Source organism: Molossus molossus, unplaced genomic scaffold (assembly GCF_014108415.1).
Source record: "Molossus molossus isolate mMolMol1 unplaced genomic scaffold, mMolMol1.p scaffold_m16_p_4, whole genome shotgun sequence".
NCBI lineage: Eukaryota > Metazoa > Chordata > Mammalia > Chiroptera > Molossidae > Molossus > Molossus molossus.
The window spans coordinates 22137860-22162161 of NW_023425377.1; the positions used below are offsets into that span (position 1 = coordinate 22137860).

Here is a 24302-nt window from a genome sequence, read left to right on the forward strand (position 1 = left end):
AAATCTTTCTGTACATTCACATAGCATGTGTTTGTCCTTTACAGTAGAATTTCCTTTTTTTTTCTCATTTTTTTTCTTTATTGATTTTAGAGAGAGAGAAAGGAAGAGGGAGTGAGAGATAGAAATATCATGAGAGAGAACATCAACTGGCCGCCTCCAGCATGCCCCCACTGGGGATCGGGCCCACAACCTGGGCATGTGCCCTGACTGGGAATTGAACCGGGGACCTCTTGGTGCATGGGTGGATGCTCAAACACTGAGCCACACCAACTGGGCACAAAGCAGAATTTCTAAGGGAGCCAAGGATGGCAACATCCTTGCAACATCCCCTCCAGGAAGTCTTTACAAATCCCCTGGATAACAATGTCTCGTTTTCCTCTGGATTCCCCAAGAGTTTATCATTTCAAAAAAATATATCTATTGCTTTCCTCGGAGCCCTGGATTATAACTGCTGGTCCCGTTGTCCTCCTGTCTTCTGGACAATGCACCACCCGCAGCCAAGCAATAGATACATAAAGCACCCAGCTGGAGTCACCCGGCTCAGGTTTCCAAGCCTGACTCCACAGCTTACTAGCGACGGGACCCTGGCCAGAGAGCAGGGCTCGCTGGGCGCTCCCCTCCTGAACGGTAAGTAGTGGCAGGGGTCGGACGGGCCATTGAGGAGAGGAATCTGAGCAGGGAAGGGGTGGGGGGACTGGAGGAGGGGAGGCGGGCGAGCCGGATTGGCCCCTGCGCGCCACGTGTCCACCCCGAGCGCGGCCGTCCTCCCGCCCGCCCCTGCGCTGCGGCTGCTGCTGCTGCTCCGCTAACGGGCTCCCACCCCGCGAGCTCGCGTCCGCGCGTCCGTCCGCCCGCCCGCCCGCCCGCCGGCCGCGACAGGAGGCCCCCGCGCGCGGTGAGTGGGCTGGGGCCGGAGACGGGGTCGCTCGAGGGGACCCCGGGCCGGGGGCTGCGGGGGCGATGAATAAACGCCCCGTCATCACGACCTGTGCCTCCCCCGGGACATGGGGAGGGGGCGCCCCCGCGGGGAGGGCCGCGGGGAACTGCAGCCCACGGGCGCGGCCGCCGACAGGGTCGTGGGCTGGGCGCGTCTGGAGAGCGCCGCGGAGCGACCTGGGGCTGCAGGCGCAGCGGGGCGGACGGCGCCCTGGCTGGGGGAGGGGAGGGGAGGCGGCGGCGGAGGGAGGGCCGGCCCTGCGGAGGGTGTGGTCCCGGGCCCGGACCTGGGCTGAGGGCGCCGCCGCCCCTGCTTCGGGCGTGGGGTAGGGTGCGAGGGGGCCCTGGAGGGACGAGAAGGCCTGGGGCTGGGGGCACCTGGACCGGGATGTAAGGACCCGACCGTTGGAAGGGTGCGGCTGAGGTCGAAGACAGTGGACGTGGGGAGTCAGACCCTCCAGCCACTTAGGAAGTGGCTGAGTATGTCGCTGGGGACCGATGAAGGACCGGCTGTCCACACCTCGGGCCCGTGGACCATGCTTGCCCCCAAAGGAGGCTCCCAGCTGGGCGCCTGGAGGGCGGCACAGGCCCCACCCTTCTTCCTGCTCTGCGTCCCAAAACTTGGGGCTTCGGAAAACTCCTAGAACACCAGCAGGGGAGTGAAAGCCCTTGCATCGAATCCCAGCTCCACCACCAACTTTCATGTGACCTTGAGTCGCTAGCTGTCCCTGCCTGCCTCAGTTTCCATCTCCGAGCCGAGTTGCTGGACCCAGCCCCTCCCAGAGGGAACAAGGCTTTGAAAGGTCATTTGGCAGCGCCGGGAACAATGACCGGTTGGGGAAGTCTTGATTAGGGGCTTGGGAAGCCTGGCCCACCCCTGTAGGCCCTTCTAGGGGAAAGGGCGCCGGGTCGTTTGGGAGGATGAATACAGCCTTTGCTTCCTCCCTCCCCCTCCTTTTCTCGAAACCCTGGTAGGTCTTCCAGGACTATCCCAAATTTGGACATATGGCTCTGGGTTTGTGAAAGGACTCTGGTTTCCCTGAGTCCGCCTTTCCCTCCCTCTTTCCCTGTCCAAAGCACACCTTAAATTGCTGGCCTCACTGACCCAGTTGGGATATCCTGACCTCATGGCCCTTTTCCTTCCGGTTGAATGACCTGCCCAGCTTCAGCTCCCACGGACCCTGCCCTTCTGGCCATCAGGCTCTGCACCATGCCGAGGGCACTTGCCTGGGGGTCAGTGGAAAGCTGGGTTATAGTTCCAGGTGCTGGGGGTCCTTGGGCAAGCCCCTTCCCTCTCTGGGCCTTAGTTACTAGTCTGTTGAATTGGCTGCCACTTCCAGCGCTGGTATTCTAGGATTCAACTGTTCTGGGACTTAGAATTCTGGGAATTGGGTGGGGCTGGGGAAGGAGGCAGAGGCCTCTGTTCCCTCTTTGCAGCTGTGACAGTCACTCAACCATCTTCCTTTGCCTTTTTGCCTTAACACTCCTGTTCTTGAGGGGGCTGCTGGGATACAGAAAATAGTTGTGGTTTCTGGGTAAGGACCACAGCTGTTGTGTGAGTGTGCAGAGGAGGGGGCTGATTCCTGGGAGCCCTGCAGTGATGGGTGGCTGCCAGAGTCTGGAACCTCTGCACTGCAGCATGCAGAGGGAGCCCTGGGCCACCAGCCCCAGCCACTAGCCAGCTGGGTGCCTTGGGCACACCTCCTACCCCCTGGGCCTTAGTTCCTTCCTCTCTAGAGGGATAAGAGATGTGCCCAGGGCACCCAGCTGGTAAAGTGGGTTGGGGCTGCATGGCTTTCCTTGTGTCATTCTAGGATTTTCTGGGGTGGCCCAGTGGTGTAGCCAGCCTCACCCCACCCAGCCTCTCCAAGATACTTCCTGGGTGGGGACAAAGCACAGGATGTGGTTTTTACCCTGATTTCTGAGTTTGCATGTCTTTTCCCCACTCCCCACCCACAGTGGAGGAGCAGACATCTGTGCCTGTGTGGTGGGGGATGCCTTTGTGCTTGTAAACCTCTTGGCTTTGAATCAGCCGCATTCCATTTCCTTTCTTCCTGAGAAACCCCACAGAGACTGGCTAAGGGGGAATGACTGTCCTTGGATTCTTTGAGCCTCAGATCCCCCACCTGTGAAATGAAGATGAGTTTACCTTCATAAGATTATAAAATGGCAGATGTGAAAGTGTCTGGTAAACAACAGAGTGCTGTGCACAGAGAAGCCAGGTGCTACTGTTGTAATCTCAGAGTGTGGTGCTTAAGAAAGCAGGTGACCTGAGCCTCGGGTTCGGCATCTGTAAACCGGTGTCCTGGTGCTCCTTAAATAATGACAAAATAGCAACTTCTATCATTTATTGACCCCTCCCAACTTGCCAGGCCCTGGCTGAACCCTTGATATATGAGGTGCTGTTATCATGCCCATTTTGCCAATGTGGAAACTCAACATTCAAAAGTTTAGGGAAATAATACACTTACTTGATGTGTCCTGTGTGCCAGGGCCACTCCTGAGCACTAACCGTGACTGAATTCTTTTCATCCTCACCACACTTCCTCGCAATAGGCACTGTTTTAATCTCCCATCTTACAGAAGTTAGGTACTTGGTCAAGGCCCCTGCAAAGCAGGTCACGCTGCGGTCCCAGGCCTGTGGGCCCCAGCCTCTGTACTGAGACACTACACTTTGCTGCCTTTCATGAAAGTGACCTGAGCTGGGATTCAAATGCGGTCAATCCAGTTCCAACCTACGGCAGCCCAGTGATCTCCTGGGGCCTTGTTCAGTCCTGCGATCAATGACTGAGTCAGAAGAGGGAAAGACACTGCTCTCTAAGAAACCTGAGTGCACGAGCTGGGGGTGTGCCCATGCTCAGGGCCAGGAATGCCCTTTACCTGGGAGGCTCCCAGAGGGTTGTGGGGCTGGTCCTGGGTGTCTTCCTTGGGGCTGGGGAAGGAACCAACAGGAAAGAGGAAAGGGAAGGATCTAGATCTTATAGGCCAGGGGCCTCTGAAGTGGGGTTCACACCCTCCAGCTGGCATTAAAGATGACTTTCTTGCCCTGACCGGTTTGGCTCAACGGTTAGAGCATCAGCCCGCGGACCAGAGTCCTGGGTTCGGTTCCCGCTAAGGGCACGTACCTTGGTTGCAGTTTGTCCCTGGCCCTGGTTGGGTGTGCGGGAGGCAGCCACTCAATGTGTCCTTTTCACGTCGACATTTCTCTCTCTCTCTCTCTCTTCCTTTTTCTCCCTCCCACTCTATCTGAACAAAAAGTAGAAAAATGTCCTTAGGTGAGGATAAAAAAAAAAAGAAAAAGATGACTTTCTTTAAACAGAAACTTTTCAACTGCTTTTGATCTCATGCTTTAAAAGTATATTTTTATTTATCATGACGATTGCAGTTATTTTCTTTTGTTACTGGTGGTATATAGGATAAAAAAAATGCACATTACTTCACTAAATTGCCAGCTTCATGGTTCGGGGAGACTCGTCATTTTTTATTCTACCCCAACTCTTACCAATGGGCACACAAGAGGTGCTCAGTCCTTTTTGAAAAATAAGCCCCTGCTTAATTACTAATTTTTTCATGAATTGAGCAAGTTGCTTAATCCCTCAGGTTATTTCCTCTCTTGGCTGTATAATGAGGAATAAAACCACTAAGCTGGATGATTCCTTTTATTCTGCTGAGAGGGAGCAGAGTTTTGCCACCCCCAAATATGCCATTTTGAGGAGGATATTGATTATTTCGAGCTGGTTATTTTTTAGAAACAAAAGACTCAAGAAGAGCCTGTTACCTCCCCCTTACTTGCCCCAAATAATTCAGACAGAAAAACCTGCCCCAGGAAGGGAGATCACTTTAGCAAAGTATGAATTAAGTGTGGCAGACAAGGAGGAACCTAGCAGTCTGATTGTTAGACCCTGCAGGGCCCCATCGTTTCTGGGTGGCCCAGATGTGTGCTCCTCATCTGCCTGTGAACTGCCTGCCTCCTCTTTAACTTTTTTTTTATCCTCACTCGAGGACATTTTTTTTTTTTTTTTTTTTGCGTTTATCTTGAGATAGAGTGGGAGGGAGAGAGGGAGGAAGAGAGAGAGAGAAACATCGATGTGAAAGAGACACATCGAGTAGTTGCCACCCACACGACCCCAACCAGGGCTGGAGACAAACTGTAACCGAGGTACGTGCCCTTAGTGGGAACTGAACCCGGGCCTCTCTCATCCGTGGGCCGATGCTCTAACTGCTGAGCCATACTGGCCAGGGCTGCCTGCCTCCTCTTTGAAGTCCAAGCGACTACTCTTTCTCCTTAGCTCAAGATGGGTTACAAGCCTCAACCGGGACATGTCCTTGAGTCCCATGTTCTTATGGAATTCCTGCATGTATATACACAGTAAATTTGGTTATTTTCTCTTGTTAAGCTGTCTCATGTTGATTTCATTATTAAACCAGCCAGAAGAACTTACTTAGAAGGTCTAGTAAAAGAAAAATTATTTTTTCTCCCTTACACTGTGATTTTTTAAAAATTTTAATTGTTTTTTTTTTTTAGCGGGTAAAGGAGGAGAAACAGCCATGTGAGAGCCAAACATCGATTGGCTGCCTCCTATACGCCCCCTACTGAGAATGGAGCTGGTGACCTTTCAGGGCATAGAATGACACCCAACCAACTGAGCCACCATGGCCAGGGCTACACTGTGATTTTTCAAGGGGGAGCATTAAAGCCACTCAGTGCATTTCATCCAACAATCCTTATGAGCCACACGCTATGGTACATGGCAAAGATGCATATTGATTTTCAAGAAAGAGTAGAATCGTGACTCAACTCGGATATAAAAATGACCGTGTGCTAAATATTTTACTGTACTCATTAATTAATGAGCAGACCAGGCAGATGTTATAACCAGCTTCACAGAGAATCAGTAGACAGCTTTGTATTGAAAGACGTGTACAAATGGAGGCACCTGTTTCATCCGAGGAGAGAAATCAGCAGGGTAGCATGAGCATGTCTGTAAGAATTATTTTGCATTACCAGCAGTTATCCACAGATTGCTGAGCTGTAAAACAGCGCAGAAACAAAGACTGAAGTCACAACCTGGAGAATTTGAAGTACAGATTTCCCTCCACAGTACCTTGGAGGCAAGCAGCCTCCACCAGGGGTGGGGAACATCCAGCCCACAGGCCTTCACACGCCTGACCAAATAGAGCAGGCTAATTTTTTTTTTTTAATCCTCATCTGAGGACATTTTTCCATTTTTTGTTCAGATAGAGTGGGAGGAAGAGAGAGAGAAACATCGACGTGAAAGGGACACATCGAGTGGCTGCCACCCACACGACCAACCAGAGCTGGGGACAAACCGCAACTGAGGTATGTGCCCTTAGCAGGAACCGAACCCGGGTCTCTCCGGACCACAGGCCGATGTAGAGCAGGCTAATTTTTAAGTTGATAATTCTGTGTGGCCCACGAATGATGTTATAAATACCCAAATGGCCTTTGACAGAAAAAAGGTTCCCCACCCCTGAACTGGTAAATCCACAGTGGTTGACCCAAGCCAGCCAAGTATCGGTGGTTTCAGAATGCTGTGGGGGTTCAGAGCAGGAGAAATCCCTCCTGGCTTCCTGGAAGAGTTTGCAAAAATCATTTAGGAAAGTTTTTAAAAATTACCAAAGCCCGGTCCTCACCCCAGAAACATCGAACCAGACTCTCTGGGGGGTTGACCTTCTGTGTGCTTTGGTTAGTTTGAAAATCCCCACAGTGGGTATTAATGAAGCCAGAATTAAAAAGCACTGGTGTTGATGTAAGAATGCTGGTAGACGAGATTTTGGTTTTGGGGGTGCAAGGGAGGGCGTGGTAGGTGATGAGAAGGGAGGAGAGGGCAGATAAATCAGGAAGGCTGTCAAGGGCCTTGAACGCTGCACGGTGGGGAGCAGCTGTGTTGAGGGCAGTGACACAGCTCAAGGTAGAGTCCCTTGGCCACTCCTGGAGCACAGACGTTTCAGTGATTTTTTTTTTTTGCATGATCTTCCAGGTTATTTCTAGATTTTTCTCAAATTGCCCTCCCACACACCTGGTTTTACACCCTTACACTCAACATGTCCTCCTCCCTAAAAGTGCACTCTGTTCCTCCAAAGCCACAAGCCGTGTTTTGAGGACAGAAATGCTGTTTCTGTTCTGCCTGACACCCCCTTCTCTCCTCTTCCCTCTGCCACATTGCATTGACTCCACCCTCTTGATTGTCAACTTCCATCAGCCTGAAGCCCTAATATGTAACTTTAACTTTATATATGTGTAACAAACATCAAAAATGGAGACTGCTGCCCTAATAATGACGACTGTGGTAACAGAAGCCACCACTTACTAAACATTTCATCTGTACCTGTCCATGCCAAGTATTTTACCTGCCTCGCTTCACTGAATTTTTACAAGTCTCATGAGATGGTCATTTCAGAGATGAAGAAACTGAGTCAGAGAAGTGCACATAATTCACCCAAGGTCATGAACTAGGAATTTGCAGTGTCAGCATTTGAACTCAGGCCATGACTGCAAAACCTGCATTCTTTCTTAGGATGCCATGCTGCCTCCCTTGTCTCTGTTTGGGCTCGTCACAATGAAAGCCGCCATTTAGTCTGTTTTTGCTGTGTGCCCAGCACTGTGCTAAGAGCTGTTCATTCATTGTTTCATTTATTTCTCAGTATGTGGAAGTGTTACTTAAATGCATTTTGCAGATGTGGAAATTGAGGTTCAGTTTAGGTAACTTTCTTAAATCACAAATTGGTGGGGGGAGCAGAGCTATGACTCACAGCCACATGTGACCTCAAAGCCCGTGCCTTTTGCGTGACTTGGACATGACCTTCCCCCGTCCAGCTGTCAGTTTCCCCAACTCTGCGGTGGGGCAGCAGCAAGCCACAGGTCCTACAGGCTCTGGTGTGTTCTCTACCCCAGAGCATTCTGTCTAGAGTCAGTCCTGAGCTCCCAAAGAGGAAAGAAGGAAACATGACTGTTTGCACTTAAAGGACTAAGGCAGGGGTCGGCCAGAGCAGCACAAAGCCATCGGGCTACCCTTACACGACTTCTGGAACGATGAGCCAGAGTGCCCTTGCGGGCAGCCAGACAGAAGAGGTCTAGAGGGCCATCCCTGCCAGTTTTGAGAAACTGCTTCAACCAAGATGATGAGACGGGTGCTAGAGAGAAATCCTGCGGCCTGGGGGAGGAGAATCTTCGTGGCACTGATGTTCTGAGATTTTGCTGTGGAGATTTCTGGTTGAAATCTATAAAAGCCACTCTGGATTTTCCCAAAGAGGGAGTGATAATATCCCCATTTTACAGTTGAAGAAACTGAGGTCCAGAGAGGCTTGTCTGAGGTTACAGACAGATTGGGAATAAGAACCTGGGTCTCTTCTTATGACCTCTTCCTAATGTCCCATTGCAACCAGGGCTCAGGGATGTGTGGGTGCTTGTTGTGACTTAGGGCTGGGAGGCGGAGATGTTGGCTGTGGTCTGGGTCTTGGCAAGCCCCTTGTCTCCCTGAGACGCCTTCACCCCATCTAGAAAATGAGGGCCTCAGAGCAGTGGATTGTTAAGGGGCCCTCTGGGAAACACTGGCTATAAAAACATTTATTCAGGCAATTGGGAAGTATGGTCTGGATTGCTCTGGGAAGACTCAGAGCCTCTTGTGAAGCCAGGGTAAACCAGAGTAGGCCGCACCTCTGTGATTAGCTCCAGAGTGTCCCTGAGCCCTTGAAGGAGGGGCTGTTGGAGATTGGCCTCCATGAACTGCAATCTGAACATCTGATTCTGGAAGAAGCTTGCTTTGCATGCACACACAAGACGTGTACTCACATGAGGCACACACAAACAGCTCTCAGAGCCGAGTGTTTCCCTTCCTGAGCCGGCTCTCTTGGAAAGGGCTCCATCCAGATGGGCCTGGGCTGCAGCCAGTAGCTGAAGTTTCCATCAACAAGGCCAAAAGAAAATGCTTCGAGGCTGGAGGTGCAGGTGACAGGCCTCAGCCCTCCCTCTGCCTCAGCAGGCATCCTGGACCTCTAAGTCCCCGTTTCTCTGCTGGCCCTGGGGTCCCTTCACCCACTCCCCAGCCCTGGGGAAACCCAGAGCTGGCTTCTGGCCAGACCCTGGGGTAGATGAGGGCCTCCCTCCCTTTCAGGGGGGGGCTGGTGTTGGCCAGTTTCCATTTCCTGGTGAGAGCTGCACATTTGTACCAAGGGGCCCCTGGTTGTCAGGGAAACAGGAGAGTGTTTGCAGACACATCTCTGTCCTCTGCTCCTCACTCCCTACCCCACCTCATGTCTGTCTGCTGACTGACATTTGGGGACTGGTATTCAGGCAGTGGGGACCCATGGGCAAACATGACAAAATCGGTCCTCAAAGAGTTTCCAGCTAGTGCAGCGAATGCCACCGTTTACTGGAAACGGATCTCTGCCTGGCCTCGTGTGTCTGCTCTTGAGACTAAGATGAGACTAAGCTGTCTCATCCTCCAACAGCCCTAAAGGCTGGGCAAGCCCCAGTTCTGTACTTGAGATAACCTTGAACTCAGAGATGAGTAATATGCCGAAGGTCACATAGCTAGTGAGTGACAAAAAGGACTTGAATTCAGGTCTGTCTGTCTGACTCCAAAAGCTGTGTCCCACACTGTCACATTGTCCCCAGTGACCCCACAGTGAGAGCAGGATTATGGACAGGTCAGGGCTGCTCTCACCTAAGGGTTTTGCAGGGTGAGGGGAGGAGAGTTGATGTGCTGAACTGGAAAGCTCTGAGCAGAAACGTCTCCTTGGTGTCCTTCCTTCTCCTAGCTCAGCTCCTCAAAGATCTTACTGAATGTGTCTGATAGAGTTGTTATTAACTTTTATTTTATTTTTTTATTTTCTATCCTCACCTGAGGACACTTTTCCATTTTTTGTTCAGATAGAGTGGGAGGGAGAGAGAGAAAGAGAGAAACATCGACGTGAAAGGGACACATTGAGTGGCTGCCTCCTGCACGACCCAACCAGGACCGGGGAGAAACTGCAACCGGGGTACGCGCCCTTAGCGGGAACCGAACCCGGGTCTCTCTGGGCCACAGGCCGACGCTCTAACCGCTGAGCCAAACCGACCAGGGCGAGTTGTTATTAACTTTAAAAAAGCAGCCTGGCCGGTGTAGCTCAGTGGATTGAGCATCCTCCCATGGACTGAGAGGTCCCAGTTCGATTCCCGGTCATGGCACATGCCTGGGTTTCAGGCTAGATCCCCAGTAGGGAACGTGCAGGAGGCAGCCAATCGCTATTTCTATCTCCCTTCCTTTCTCTTTAAAAAAATCAGTGAAAACATTTAAAAAAAATAAAAATGAAGGGCAACTCATAGACATGGTGAAAAAAGACCTAATGTCCATGAAATGGAAAGTTCTGGGCTTCCTCTCCCCTCTATGCTGAGAAGATTGCTTCATCTCAGTCTTTGCCTTCGTGCTGGGGGTGCTCATTAGCCCAGCCCAGCCCCTTTTCTTCCCCTTTCCAAACCAGTTACATCCCCTTTTTCATCTCTTTTGAGGTAAGATACTTTGGTTTCTTTTTAAATTTTTCAGTTACAGTTGACATTCAGTATTAGTTTGTATTGGTTTCAGGTGTACAGCATAGTGGTTAGACAGTCACAGACTTCACACAGTGGTCCCCGACGTTTCCAGTACCCAGCTGGCAGCGTACACAGTCGGTACAGTATTACTGACTCTTGCTGTGGTTTCTCACTCCTTTAGCAGAGAACCTGTGTCTGACATCTTCAATGAGATCGTGTGTCCTGTTTGTTCAGTCACTCCCCTCCATGACTGTTTCATCAGAGAAAATTCCAGTCTTTACAGTGGCCTCAGGCCCTGACCCCACACCCTCGAGTGCCCGGTCCCAGTCCCTGAGCTCCGTGACCGCACTGCACCCAGGTGTCCACGTGGCCCAGGAGACCCCCGACCACTGTCACTGTCTCCTGACCAAGCTTTATCTTTTCTCCCTAGTTTTTAAATTTTTTTTTATCTTCATCCAAGGATAGATATGCTTATTCATTTTAGAGAGAGAGAAAGGGAGAGACAGACAGACAGATATCGATATGAAGGACAAACATCCATGTTTGCCTCCTGTACGTTCCCCAACTGGGAATCGAACCCCCGACCTTTTGGTGTACAGAATGATGCTCCAACCAACTGGGCCGCCAGGCCAGGCTTTTCTCCCTGGTTTTTATCGTATGCGTTGGTGTCCTTCCCCGTTACAGAGTAAGCTCCAGAAAAGCAGGGTTTCAAACTCAGTGCTCGCGCGGTGCCTGATCAGACTGGATGCTGAGGAAGTGTTTCTGGGCTCATGCAGGAACATAGCCTTTCAGATACTTGCAACAGGTGCCCCGGTGCCCCGAGTCTTCTCATGTGTGGACTGCTCAGCTGTCTAGGTTCCGGAACTGTTCTCGGTGACTTGGAAAGAGACCATGGTGCAGAATGGCGTGGACTCTGGAATCTGGACTTTGTGGAAATCAGTTTTAAGCTGTGTGACCTTATGCAAATTATTTACCCTCCTGACCCACCCAACTGCCATCTTCAGTTTTCCCCTCCTTAAGGAAGGGGACCGTGATGCTGGGAAGGATTGCTGTGAGGGTTAAGTGAGCCCGTATCTGGCAAAGGGTCCTGCCCGACCTGGGAGTCAGGTGATCAGTGGTCGTGACTTCTCTCCTGGGTTCCAGTTCCCTTTCCCATCCGGGTGTGAGCATCTGGACACCAGCTAGTCTATCCATTGTCCTCTGGAAAATTCACCTGGCCCCGAGCCAGGTTTTGGGGTATCATTTAACCTGAAGGGCTGGAGGCGGTGGAAAAAAGCAGAGGGAACATATTCTCCCTTGGGGGGAGGAAGGGGGAGGAAATTTGGGGGAAAGAGTGGAGGGGATCGGAGTGCAAGGGAGTCTCATGGGGTCGCTTTCTTCTCCACAGTGTGTTCTGCTGCAGAACCTGAGACCATGGCCAAACCAGCACAGGTAAGGAGCCTTTCCCTTCCTGAGAGCTGTGCTGCCTTCCCCGGGCCTGGGCTCTTAAGAGTCGCTAGGCATGCCGCACTGGTCCCTGGTCCCTTCAGCTTGAAAGGAGCAGGAGCGGTTTTCCGGCATTGCTTGCTCCTCTTACAAGTCACAGCTCTTTTAGTCAAGGGACTCATGGCAACACAACACAACCTAAGCAGAAAGGCTGTGTATTGGTGCACATGACTGAGAAGCCCAGGCCTTCAGGTCTGGCTGGATCCAGGGGCCCAAATGCTAGTGAATCTCAGGATTCTGCCTCTGAACTGGAATTTCACTGGGTGGCTTCATTCTTGGGCAGATCCTTCCCTGATTTGGCACACCAGTCACCAGCAGCTCCAGGCTTTCACTTCCTGCGTAGCCTGGAGGAAACAACATAATTTATTCCCCATGATTCCAGGGAAAGTCTGAGGTTTAGTTCTCATTGGCTGGGCCTGGGTAACTAGGATCCAGAAAGTAGAGTCAGTCCCACCTGAACTTCATGGCCCAAGGGTGGTTCCCCCAGGCGGGGAAATGGATATTGGACAGGCAGAAGCCTTGGAGAGTCCCCTCTGCTCTGGAGGGTGAAGTGTTCTCTGTCACATGCATTTGGAATTAGGAGACCCCAGTCTTTCATGCTCTGTTACTTTGCTGGGCAGTAGAATTTCAGGTGTGTCAGAGCTTTTACTCCTGTGCGTGGCCAGGATTGGTTCTGTCTTTGGTAAGAGGTAGGTGTCATTGTGTGGTAGAGTTTGCCTGAGAGAGATCCCTGTTTGCTGGCTCTAGAGAGACAGGGTCACTGGAACACTGGGGTGGAAAAGGGAGACTAAAACTAAGGGACACCTGACTTGGCCCCTTTTGTCCCTCACTTCAGTCACAGCACTTCTGGCCACGGACATAACACAGAAGCTCTGTGATCTTGGGTGAATTCTGTACCCTCTTTGGGCCTGTTTCCATTGCTAGGTGGTTGGGCTGAGTGAAAACTAACTTTGTCCCTGTCTTCGTGATGTGCCACCCAATGAACAAGAGCCTTAGGCTATCTCTTCACAATTTTTGAAGAGCACGGTGTATCATGTCATGTAGGATCAGTCCACTCAAAAGAGTCCTTGCTGTGGCCTACCAGTGGGGTATACTTTGCAGGAGTGGCCTCTTTGACCAGGAGGAGAGGGTATTAGTGGTTATGGGCAAAGAGTGGTTATGGGCAAAGATCCAAGACAGAACTTTTGCTGTTCCCCATTTCCCATATGTATCCTCTCTGAGTACTTCCTGAGAGGCATTCGAATTGCAAGGTCCTAGGTGACTGAAGTAGACAGATCAGGCCCTGGGAGATCAGAGGGGCCAGGACCAGGGGCTCAGATCTTTGGATTCCTGGTCCAGTGCTCCCAGACCTGGACCTGTGGGTTTGTTTTGTTTTTCTTCTAATTTTTTTCCTCTATTGATTTTCGAGAGAGAAGAAGGGAGAGTGAGAAAGAGATAGAAACATCAATGAGCGAGAACATCGACTGGCCACCTCCTGCATGCCCCCACTGGGGATCTGGCCCACAACCTGGGCATGTGCCCTGACTGGGAATCGAACTGCGACCTCTTGGTGCATGGGTTGATACTCAGCCACTGAGCCACACTGGCCGGGCACCCCATGGTTTCTTATTGGTATGGGTGGGCCAGGAGTCAGTAGACATTTTACAAATAAGAGTCCCAGGTGGCAGAGCCTTAGGGGTCCCTGGTCCTATGGGGTGAGTTGGAATCACCTGTGCACAGTGCTTATTGTCTGGTGGGGCAGTAAAGGCGCTCTGGGGACACACAGGAGGGAATGGGGACAGCTGCCTGGAGGAGCTCCTGGGAAAGAGTAAGGGCCGAGGTGTCTAGGTAGAGGGGCTGCTGGAGCAGAAGGGAGGGAGAGAATGCAGTGCGCTCCGGCACTGGCAGTGATTGGCATGCGTATGCGTGCAGGGGTTTAGGGAGGGAGGAGGTCGCAGAAGACAATACGAGAGAAGTGTGACAAAAGTCTTCCAGATTTGTGTCTACTGCTCCCAGTTATTAGCATCTTAGTTCTGTTTCTAGTGTGCCCACTTTCCAGCACACACACACGTGCACACACAGAACAAGCCACTTGCTCTTTGCTCTGGTCCAGATCACTCCCAGTTACTGCTGTGATAATTCTGATGTTCTCCCTCTCTTTCCATTCAGAGGGGAACTTGAGGCCCAAAGACATGAGGAAATAGTGTGGTGTCATAGAAAGGTCTGGAGGCATGGCTCTGTGGCCTCAGTTGCACAGGGATGTCTGGGTTTGAACGTGATGATAAACGTAAGAACAATGTGAGGACAGGGCAAGAGGGGCAGGTGCTGGTGCCTAGAATCCCAGGAGGAGCAGAGACTAGTTCTGAGTCAGGTCTGATCAGGGCAGCTCCCAGGTGGAGTCCTGGCCAGCAGCCTTGTCTGGGCGGTGTCGCTTCTGCCCTCGAGAGGCCACAGCCCTCCTACTCTAGCAGCAGCCTGGATGGGGCCCAAGACCTCTGAGCCCCAGGGTTCAGGCTACTCACCAGCTGGCATCGGGACCTCCTGAATATTTCAGGGTGGAAAGTCCCTTTGCCTCTGCTCCCCCCTCCCTTCCCCCTCGATCATGGGCACCTGAGGCCAGGAACCTATTTGCCAGAGGAGAAGTAGGGACAGCTGCTCACAGGTGGCACTTGGAGACAAAAGATTCAGTAACTTGGAGTGAGAATGACCGATGGTGAGACACCTGAGCCTGGATGCTTTGAAGGACTGTCTCTGTGTCTCCCAGTGTGACCAGCACTGAGGCTCCCTGTGCCCCCCTGTTCTGGTGGCTGTGATCCTGCAGGGTCCTGGGGTAACTACTCTGGTCGGTAGTCTCCCAGAAGGTCTTACTGTCCTGTGCAAAGACCCACGTGGAGACTGGCCCTGCTGCTGAAACATCTGGCTCGCTCCCCTGCATGCTGCTTGCTCTTGCTTCCAGGTCTGTGCCAGGCTGTTCCCACTCGATAAAGCCCTTTCCCTCCCCCAGCCCCCTTGGGGCCAGCTGTTACTCATCCTGTAGGACGCAGCTTAGATGTCAGCCCCAGGAAGTCTCTGGTCTGCTCAGAACATGCTCAGTCATCCTCCCTTCACACACCCACTCATCTAGGAAACCAGAGTTTAGTGAGTGCCTCGGGTGCCAAGCCCTGTGCTAGGTGCTCAGAATACTTCAGTGAGCAGGGCAGACGCTCAGAGCTTTCTGGAGGGAGTATCTCTTTTCTGGTCCGGGCATTTGGCATGTGTTCCTCTTTCCTTCTCTGCCCAAGGCTGTGATCAGGTTGCAGGGGATTCACTGATGGCGGGAAGAAGACCGTGTCCCTTTCTGGTCACCCGCCCCATCAGAACTTTAAATAGCAACCCTACGCCCACGCGTGCATACCTCCGAGAAGCTGGCAGCTGCAGACGTAAGCCAGAGAGTACCCAGATGCCTGGCCAGTCCTCAGTGCGGGCACTGGGAGACTCAGAGGTGATCGGACGCTCATTTTGGCCAGTCTGCTTCTTCCTCCCCTAAGGCACAGTTTGTGTGGGCCACCCCACCCCTCCCACAGAGCCTTTCCTGGTTCCCTCCCCCAGCTGGACTTGACCTCTGCTGTTTCTCCCCTTTACTCTGCCTCTGTCTTCGGGTGTTTACTACAGGCTCTGTGCCACTGTGTATGCTTGTCTCTCCGCCGCTGGGTCAGAAGCTCAGAAAGACTGGGTCAGGTCTTCGCTCTCCCTGAATCTGTAGCTTGCAGCGTCGGGCCTGATCCGGGCTGAGTGCCCTGTTCCCGAGCTGCGTGCTCAGGCCTGGGGCCCCAGCATCTTCGGCCCTCTCAGCTCTCCGCCTCTCTCCTGGACCCCACGCTTCTCAGGCTGTAGCTGACCCACACCTGACTTCTCTGTCAACCAGCCTGTTGTGCGCTCAGGCTCGATGTCTAAGGTCCTCTGGCTCTGCCTCTCCTCCCCTCCCCCAGGACCCAGCCAGCTTGTCCTCAGATACCAGTTCACAGCTCAGTTTACTGCCCCAGAGGGGCGGTGCCTTGTCTAGGCATTGATACTGAGGGTGGCTCTGACCCCGAGCCAAGACCCCCACCCCCAGAAGCTGGCAGCTGTGGGTTTCTAGAGCTGTAGAGCAGAGGGCAGTAGGCCAGAGAGCTGGGTTCCAGTGACCCTGGCAAGAGGCCCCCCTCCCTGGGCTCGGTGTGATCGAGATTGTCTTAAGTGCTTCTCCAAGTTGCTAAAAGAATCATAATGGAGGCCAAAGGGCTTTGTAAATCAGAAAGCGCCATAAAAATATGAGGGGCTCGCCCTGGCCAATTTGGCTCAGCAGTTGGAGCATCGGCCTATGGACCAAAGAGTTGCGGGTTCGATTCCAGTCAAGAGCACATACCTCGGTTGTGGTTTGGTCCCCGGCCCTGGTTGTGGTCGTGCGGGAGGCAGCCACTCGATGTGTCCCTCTCACATCAATGTTTCTCTCTATCTCTCCCTCCCTCCCACTCTGTCTGAAGATAAATGGAAAAATATCCTCAGGTGAGGATTAAAAATATATATATATGAGGGGCTCTTGTTACTGTTGTAGGGATCATTTCCAGCCCCAGTACGCAGCCTGGCTTTTCACCTCTCCGGGGTCCTAGGAGAGTGATGCAGGGCCGAGGGCTTGGCTGAGCCACCCTCCTGTGGGGCGGCGGCCCCGCCCTTGGGTCAGGTAGTGGTGGGGGTACCAGGAGAGCCCTCTCTACCCTTGGCCAGGCTTTCTGTGGTCAGCCCTCAATTTTAGGGGAGGGGACTCAGCCTGGTCCTCACCTGAGGACAAGGTTGGGAGTGTGGCCTGTGTTGGGGCTGGGAGCCCGGGTCAGGGTCAGGGTCAGGGTCAGGGTCAGGGTCAGGGTCAGCAGCTCACCCTCTGCTTTTCTCTCCGCAGGGTGCCAAGTACCGCGGCTCCATTCACGACTTCCCAGACTTCGACCCCGGCCAGGATGCCGAGGCTCTGTATAACGCCATGAAGGGCTTCGGTGGGTGCCAGCCGCTGGGGGTGGGGTCCCTGGGGCTTGGGGGTATCCCCACACGTGGGCACATCCCAGAGCCCGTGTGTGTGTGGGGGGGTGAGATGGTAAGGTGCACTCACTCTTTTGTCTCCTCCTTTTTATTATTGTTCATAATTTTATAGTGAACTATTCCAGACCAACAAAAAGGTCTGACGCGTCAGAGCAGCTTCAGCCACAGACCTGCCACCCACTCGAGAACGAGCACTTGCTTCCTCGTAGAGTTGGAGCCCCCTTGGCAGGTCCTCCTGCTGGTCACGAGACCCCACTTTCCTCGTGGGGTCACCACTTCCCTGAATTTGGCTCAGTAGTCTCTTATTTTCTTTCTGAGAGAACCTGCCCTGGGTGTTAGTGCACCTGACTTTTTCTAAGCCAGGCTCTTTGTGAGACCGCGGGTGAGTCCTTGCCCTCCCGGGCCTCAGTTTCTTATTTGTGTGATGAGGAGCTGAATCGAGGGCCCTCTGAGCTCACATCCTGCATGTGCTACAGTCCCTCTTAGTGACGGCTTGACAGGCCCCCATAGGTCCCCCTCTGTGATGCTGCCACCTCGGGAGCAGGGCTAATGCCAGGGACTGCAGGGAGCAGCCCTGGTGGGCTCCCTGGAGGGAGGTTGGGGCAGGGTGACAGGTCCTTCCCCTCTTCCAGGCAGTGACAAGGAGGCCATCCTGGAGCTGATCACCTCGCGGAGCAACAGGCAGAGGCAGGAGATCTGCCAGAGCTACAAGTCCCTCTACGGCAAGGTAACTGGCAGCCGGAGGGCAGGGGTGCGGGGCTGGGGAATGATTTCCTGCGCCTGTGTGTTCCTTCAGCGTCTTTCCTGAGCGTGTGGCTCCAGGGCAGCCTCTGTGCTGGCACTTTCGGCTTCTTTTTCTCCTCAGTCAGGGACCATTCAGCACAAATTGCCTAGAGCACCTTCTGTGTGCTGGGGTTAGAGCCCCGCAGGTGAACAAGACCTGTGAGAGTGTCAGCAGCTTGGACTCGCAGATAGTGAGGGAGACACATGAACAAGGAAATAAACAATGGTGGGAAGAGGCAGGGCACTGTGGACTTGAACCCCACACCACCATTTGCTAGCTGCATGACTTTGGGCAGGTACCTGATGTCTCTAAGCTGAGAGCCTATTCATCCCTCATCTGTCTGTCTGTCCAGTAAGTACCTGTTCTGTGCTGGGCAGTGTCCTAGAGTCTCAGGACACCGTGACAGGCAGAACCATTAGTCCCTGCCTCCGAGAGCTCATAGACTAATGAGATAATAAGGGATACAGACAATAAACAGGAGAGCTTATAGACTAATGAGATACTGATGATAGCACATACCTCCAAGAGTGACGGAGAAATGAGAATACTTAGCCCAGTGCCTGTACAGAGTACATGCTCATTAAATGTTACTCTTACTCTAACTGCTCTTTCCCTTCCTCCTCCGTCTCCTCCCCCACACCCCGCCAGGACCTCATTGCAGACTTGAAGTATGAGCTGACGGGGAAGTTTGAACGACTGATTGTGAACCTGATGAGGCCACTTGCTTACTGTGATGCCAAAGAAATTAAAGATGCCCTCGCGGTAAGAAGCGGGAGTCTGTGTGTGTTGGCTGTGGGCGTGGCTGGGGGAAGATTCCGGCCTCTGCAGCAAGTGTCCAAGAGCCCTGCACCCCTGTGGATGTGCCTTCCTTCAAGAGGCAGCTCGCCCAAACCTTGTCCCAGGAGGGTACCACGGTCTCCTCCTGGTGGACAGATGTGGGACAGATGTCAGTATGAAAGGGGGTCCTTGGCCCAGACCCCATTCCAGCAGCTTCCAGTCCTGAGGAATCAGGACATAAGGACACGGAGACAAATTGTGTCCAACACCCAAAGGCCAACAGTGTACTAAAGGAGGTCAGGAGGGCAGGCCCTGGGCTCCGGGTGGCTTAAGAGGGTGTCATTTAAGAAGATGAGATGATGCCCAGCCGGTGTGGCTCAGTGGTTGAGCACTGACCCATGCACCAAAAGGTCGCCAGTTTGATTCCCGGTCAGGACACATGCCCAGGTTGTGGGCCCGATCCCCACTGGGGGACATGCAGGAGGCGGCCAATCGATGTTCTCTCATCGATGTTTCTCTCTCTCTCTCCCTCTGCCTTCTTCTCTCTCTAAAATCAATAAAGAATTTTTTTTTTTTTTTAAGAAGATGAGAGGAACAAGTTGGGCCCAAAAGCCTGGAGAGGACTGGTTGATCAGAGTGGGACGGTCATTCCAGGCTGAAGAAAAAAATGGCAAGAGAGGTCATGGAAGTTGTTCAGAATATGAGGAGCTGCTCAGTCTGGTTGAGGTCGAGGGTTCCTCCCTAGAAAGCAGGGAGAGATCAAAAAAGCCTTTTGATGTACCTAGCACTCTGCCATTGATAAAGTGCTATGGTCTTTGCCTCAGATGAGCTATTAAACATGAATTCCTTTCATAAACTGATAAACTTAGCAAAGTAAGAGATCATTACCGTCTCAATCTCCCTGCAAGATGGTAGACCAACAAGTAGCATCTCCTTTTACAGGTGAGAAAACCGAGGCTCAGAAAGATAAAGTTTCTTAATGAGAGGTCACAAAGGAAGCTATAGGCAGAGGTGGGACTAGAACCCATGTCTTCTGATTCTTGGGGCAGTTTCCCAATTGGTGCTTATGAGCTATGGTGGGAGCACCCCAAATGCTAGGGGTTTCATAGCTCTGGCCACTCCAGGATCCCAGCCCATGGCCAGTCGCCTCCCATCCCAGCCCTTGACTCGTGTGCCTCCTGTTCTCCCAGGGCATCGGCACCGATGAGAAGTGCCTCATTGAGATCTTGGCTTCCCGGACCAACGAGCAGATGCACCAGCTGGTGGCAGCGTACAAAGATGGTGAGATGGGGCGGGGGGCATTCAGAATTGTTAGCTATGAAATGGGGGTGATTGCAAGAGTGGGGACCCTGAGAGCCTATCCGTCCACCTTCCTCCTTCCTCATCTGTCTGGCTCTCCACTAAGTGCCTGTTCTGTGCTGGGCAGTGTGCTAGGCTCTCAGGACACCGTGACAGGCAAAACCACTAGTCCCTGCCTCCGAGGGCTCATAGACTAATGAGGTAATGAGGGATACAGACAATAAACAGTAAACACGATGACGTGTGGTTGTGATGCGAAGGAAACAAGGTAGAAATCAAACTGTAACTGGGGAGGACCTGCCTCACACCTCACACAGGGAAAGCCTGTCTTGGAGGAAATGAGAAGGAGCTAGTACTATAAAGAGTGAGAAGATCCTGGCGGAGGGAACAGCAAGTCCAAAGAGCCTGGAGCAGAAATGAGCCTGGGAGCCATTGTGAGGCTGGAGCAGTGGAGGGTGGGGCGCAGGACCTCGTAGGCCGAGAGGAAGAGACGATGTTTTATTCTAAGTCCAGTGGGAAGTAGGGGAGCCTGTGGTCAGTTCGGGGCTTTATGATGGTCACTCTTGTTCCTGTGGATCGGAGAGGGAATGAGAGCAGAAGCAGAGGGGTAGTCAGAGCCTGTAGCTGCTGTCCACCGAGTGATGATGGAGGGAGGTGGCACAGGTGGGGATAGAGCGAAATGGACAGATTCCATCGTATGGTTTCGTGGGTCAGTGAGAACAAGGAACTGTGAGAACACCCGGGGTCTTGCCATAGTTGGCATGGAGACTGGGTTTGGGGATTTGTAACCACGGTCTGATCATTTGGGGGCAGTGGGGCCTTTCTCCTGGACCCCTTGAATCTTCTGGGGGTCGGACTAGAGCCTGTGTTCCAACCTTGCAGCCTACGAACGGGACCTGGAGGCTGACATCATTGGCGACACCTCTGGCCACTTCCAGAAGATGCTTGTGGTCCTGCTCCAGGTTGGTCCACTTGGGGCCCTCCCCTGAGCTCTCAACCAGAACACCGGCACAGGGCTGTGGCCACCTCCCTGCCCCCACAGACAGGGTAACCTGTGAGGGGATTCTTGCTGGCTCCTTGGGTGTAAGTCCTCATATACTGTGGCCACTCCCTCCCCCCTTCGCCCATTTTATCCTTGAACTTGAGATGGTTTCCCTCTGGCTCACCTGGTGTAAAATTTGAGCATCCAGGTGTCTGTTCTGTTACCCTGGTTTGCATAGTCAGGTGACCTACATTTCCCTTTGCATGCACCCTTCTCCCCCCACCCCCTTCCCACCCAGGAATGTCCTCTTCTGTGACCTTTTTCCTCTCTCCATACACAGCCCTTCTCTGGGCCTCCCTCCTGCCATTGCTTCTGCCCCCCGACAGCCTGCCCTGCTGCTTCTCCCTCCCCCAAAGGAGCAATAAAAAGGAGACCCTAAAGAGGCTGCCAAGTAGGGATTTTTTTCTCTTTGTTTTTCCTCACAGTGGGTTTTTTTTAAAAAAAAAATCTTTAGTTATTTGCTAACATTTACAAAAAGGGAGATTGTTACAAAACCAGACGTCTGGATTCTTTTGAATAATTGAAAGTTCTGGCAAGAGCAGGCCTGCGTTTTGCGTGACAGCAGTGCGCTGGAGAGCAGGTCTCGCCTGCCATCACCTTTGTACACCTTGACCTGTCCAGCCTCACGGCCACCTGTGACCGCAGGCCCTGTGGGAACAGACCCGGAGGTATCTCAAGCCCTGCTCCGAGGACCAGACCTTTGGGAAGCTTTATATAGAAATTAAGCCCACCCCATTTTATACCAGTTCTCTTCCTGCTGTTACCATGACAGTCAGAAACTCTGGAGTGGGGCAGTGTGACCTTTGTCCCCATTTTGAAAGGGCATGTTCTGGAGAGTTTCCGGCCTGTATCTTGGCGTCCGGGATGTTGCCTCCTGGACAGCTGGTGCCAGCTGGGCAGCGAAGCGGCACGGAATGTGTGCTGCAGCCCTGTCTGCTTCGGCTCGTCCCAGAGAATGGGGCAGGGGGAGACCGAAATGCTCGAGCCTGAGGGAAGAGGAAACAGCACAGGCTGGACCTCTGCCCACATGACCAATCAGCCCGTCGGGCTGTCCCCGTCCCCTGCCAGGGTCCTCCTGTCAGATGGGGCAGAGGACCTGGGGAGCAACGAATACCAGCGGGATCTGGTGCCTTCACGGCTTGAGCCCAGGTCTCAGATCCTGATTGGCGAATTCCTGGGGTTAAGGTATGGGAGCCCCTACTAGAACACATACGTGCAGGACTTGTGGCAGGGGCACCTGGAGGGACCTTGGTTATTCGCAGGACTCCCCTGTTTGGGCCCAGCTCCAAGGATGAAGGGCAAAGCCAGTGGAGGGACTGTGATTCCCCACACAGTGGGTGTTGGGGGCTTGGTTCAGTGGCTGTAAGTCACTGCTCCTGGACTCTTACAGCCACCGGGGTTCCCAGTGTCCCCGTCCACCACTGGCGTCCTGGCCGTCCCCCAGCCTGGTGTTTGAACCACGTGTTCCTTGTCTCTCTGCCCAGGGGACCAGGGAGGAGGACGATGTAGTGAGCGAGGACTTGGTGCAGCAGGACGCCCAGGTAAACCAGCCCTGATGGAGGACCCCAGGCACAGCCAGGGAGCCCGGAGAGCGGGAGGGTTGGGGGAGGGTTGGGGATCGGGGAAGGGCTGCCGGCGAAGTAATTTGCATTAAATACCAGAAATAACTGACATTTGTATAGCACTTTGTTAAAGAAAGGACGCATGTTGCCTTTCGATGGATGTAAAGTTGTTTAGATGTATTTTGGAGCTTTCATCATTTTTTCAGTTAGTTAATATTTGTTGAACACCTACTGTGTGCCAGGAACTGTGCTAAGCTTTGGGAATCACTAATAAACAAAATCAGACGGTACTGGGATTATATTAATCACACAAGCACCTTCTCCCTGGATATACCATACATGCCAGGTGTTTTGAGCCCTGCTGTCTGCCAATAACACCGCAGGGACAGATACAGAAAATGCTAAGACATAGTCCCTGTCTTGAAGAGTCCATGTCACAGTGGAGAGACAGGCATATAAAGAAGTCGTTATAATATAAGTGGATTGGAGCTATAAAGGAACAGAAAGCTGTAGGAGCCTAGAAGAGAGAGGGAGGGCGGGAAACAAACTGCCCTGCCTGGGGACATCAGCAAGTGCTGTGAGAACCAATGGGACATCTGATCTGGTGCTTGAAGGTTGACTAGGAGTTTTCCCCAGAAAGAAAGGGCAAAAGCTATCCAGTATCTGCAAGGGTCCTGCAGCTCCAGGTACTGGTATGTTCAGGGATTCAGCATCAGTTCTGAGTGGCTTGGCCCGTGCGCCCTGGCTCCTGAGGTTTTCTCCTTCAGTTAGTGCCCCCTCTTCCCCTTCAGGACCTGTACGAGGCAGGGGAACTGAAATGGGGAACAGACGAAGCCCAGTTCATTTACATTTTGGGGAATCGCAGCAAGCAGCATCTTCGGTTGGGTAAGTTCCAGAAAAGACGGCAGCTGCTGCTAGGAGCTGTGCCAAAAATTCCATTCTCTTTTCCTTTCCTGCTACTGGAGCACGATCACTACTTCATCCAGCCCAAACACTGGTCCTGATTTTGTCAGACAGTGGTTGGTGTGGTCCTTCACCGGTCAGTAGCAGGATGCCTAGCCCTTCCCTCTGAGGGCAGCCCTACCTTCAGGTTGGCACTCCTGTCCTGGCCACGGCACCCTCCCCTTCTGGCGACCCTTTGTTCTTAGTGCCACGGGGACACTCTTGACATCCTTACTCCGTCTCATGCAGTGTTTGATGAGTATCTGAAGACCACGGGGAAGCCCATCGAAGCCAGCATCAGAGGAGAGCTGTCCGGGGACTTTGAGAAGCTGATGCTGGCTGTGGGTACGTCCTGATGTCCCTTCGGGGGATTGAGAGGTCTGGGACTCGGGCCCAGGAGCAAGGGGCTGAGAATGGAAAAGGGAAGTTGTTTGGCACGGAGATGGGAAGGTGAGGACCAGGTGGGCAGTGGAGTACAAAGGTTTGGCCGGAGCAGCATGGCTGAGGCCAGGGACAGACTTCCTCTGGCTCACCCCTCCTGACTGTGTGGTGGACTGAGAGACGAGCACAGGGCCAGGGTCAGGAACCTGACCAGGCGAGCGGTTTGGTGGAGCGCATACCTTGTGCCAGGCGCTATACTGGGGTTCAGTTTTTACCAGGACCCAGGAGTGGGCACTGTCATTATCTTCACAAGTGAGAAAACTGCTTCTCGCAGAGGCTCTGTCACTGGCCGAAGGGTCATTTTGCTATGAATTGGGGGTACTCTGAGTGTGAGGGATGCCAGGAGCTGACTAGTCAACGTAGAGTCGATATTCAAACCTGCTGTGACATAGAGTAAGTCTCTCATCCTTGCTGGGCCTCAGTTTCTTCATCTGATGAATGGGGGTGCAGGGGCAGACTGCCCGACTCGGAGGC

General features: G+C 52.9%; 1 protein-coding gene across 3 annotated transcripts in view; it reads left to right on the plus strand.

Moving 5' to 3' along the window:
- The first annotated feature begins 861 nt into the window (after positions 1–861).
- The window catches only part of ANXA6 (annexin A6), a 51997-nt gene continuing 28556 nt past the window's right edge, over positions 862–24302 (plus strand). For 2 of the 3 annotated variants that reach the window (XM_036281961.1, XM_036281959.1), the window contains exons 1-10: positions 862–895; positions 11856–11899; positions 16848–16938; positions 17614–17708; positions 18414–18527; positions 19733–19823; positions 20724–20803; positions 22368–22424; positions 23237–23330; positions 23637–23732. In XM_036281961.1, coding sequence (XP_036137854.1) covers positions 11882–11899; positions 16848–16938; positions 17614–17708; positions 18414–18527; positions 19733–19823; positions 20724–20803; positions 22368–22424; positions 23237–23330; positions 23637–23732 — 736 coding nt within the window. In that variant the 5' untranslated portion in view covers positions 862–895; positions 11856–11881. Of the gene's footprint in view, positions 896–1323; positions 1740–11855; positions 11900–16847; positions 16939–17613; positions 17709–18413; positions 18528–19732; positions 19824–20723; positions 20804–22367; positions 22425–23236; positions 23331–23636; positions 23733–24302 lie in introns of those variants that run through there. The other variant, XM_036281960.1, reaches the window with a different exon arrangement.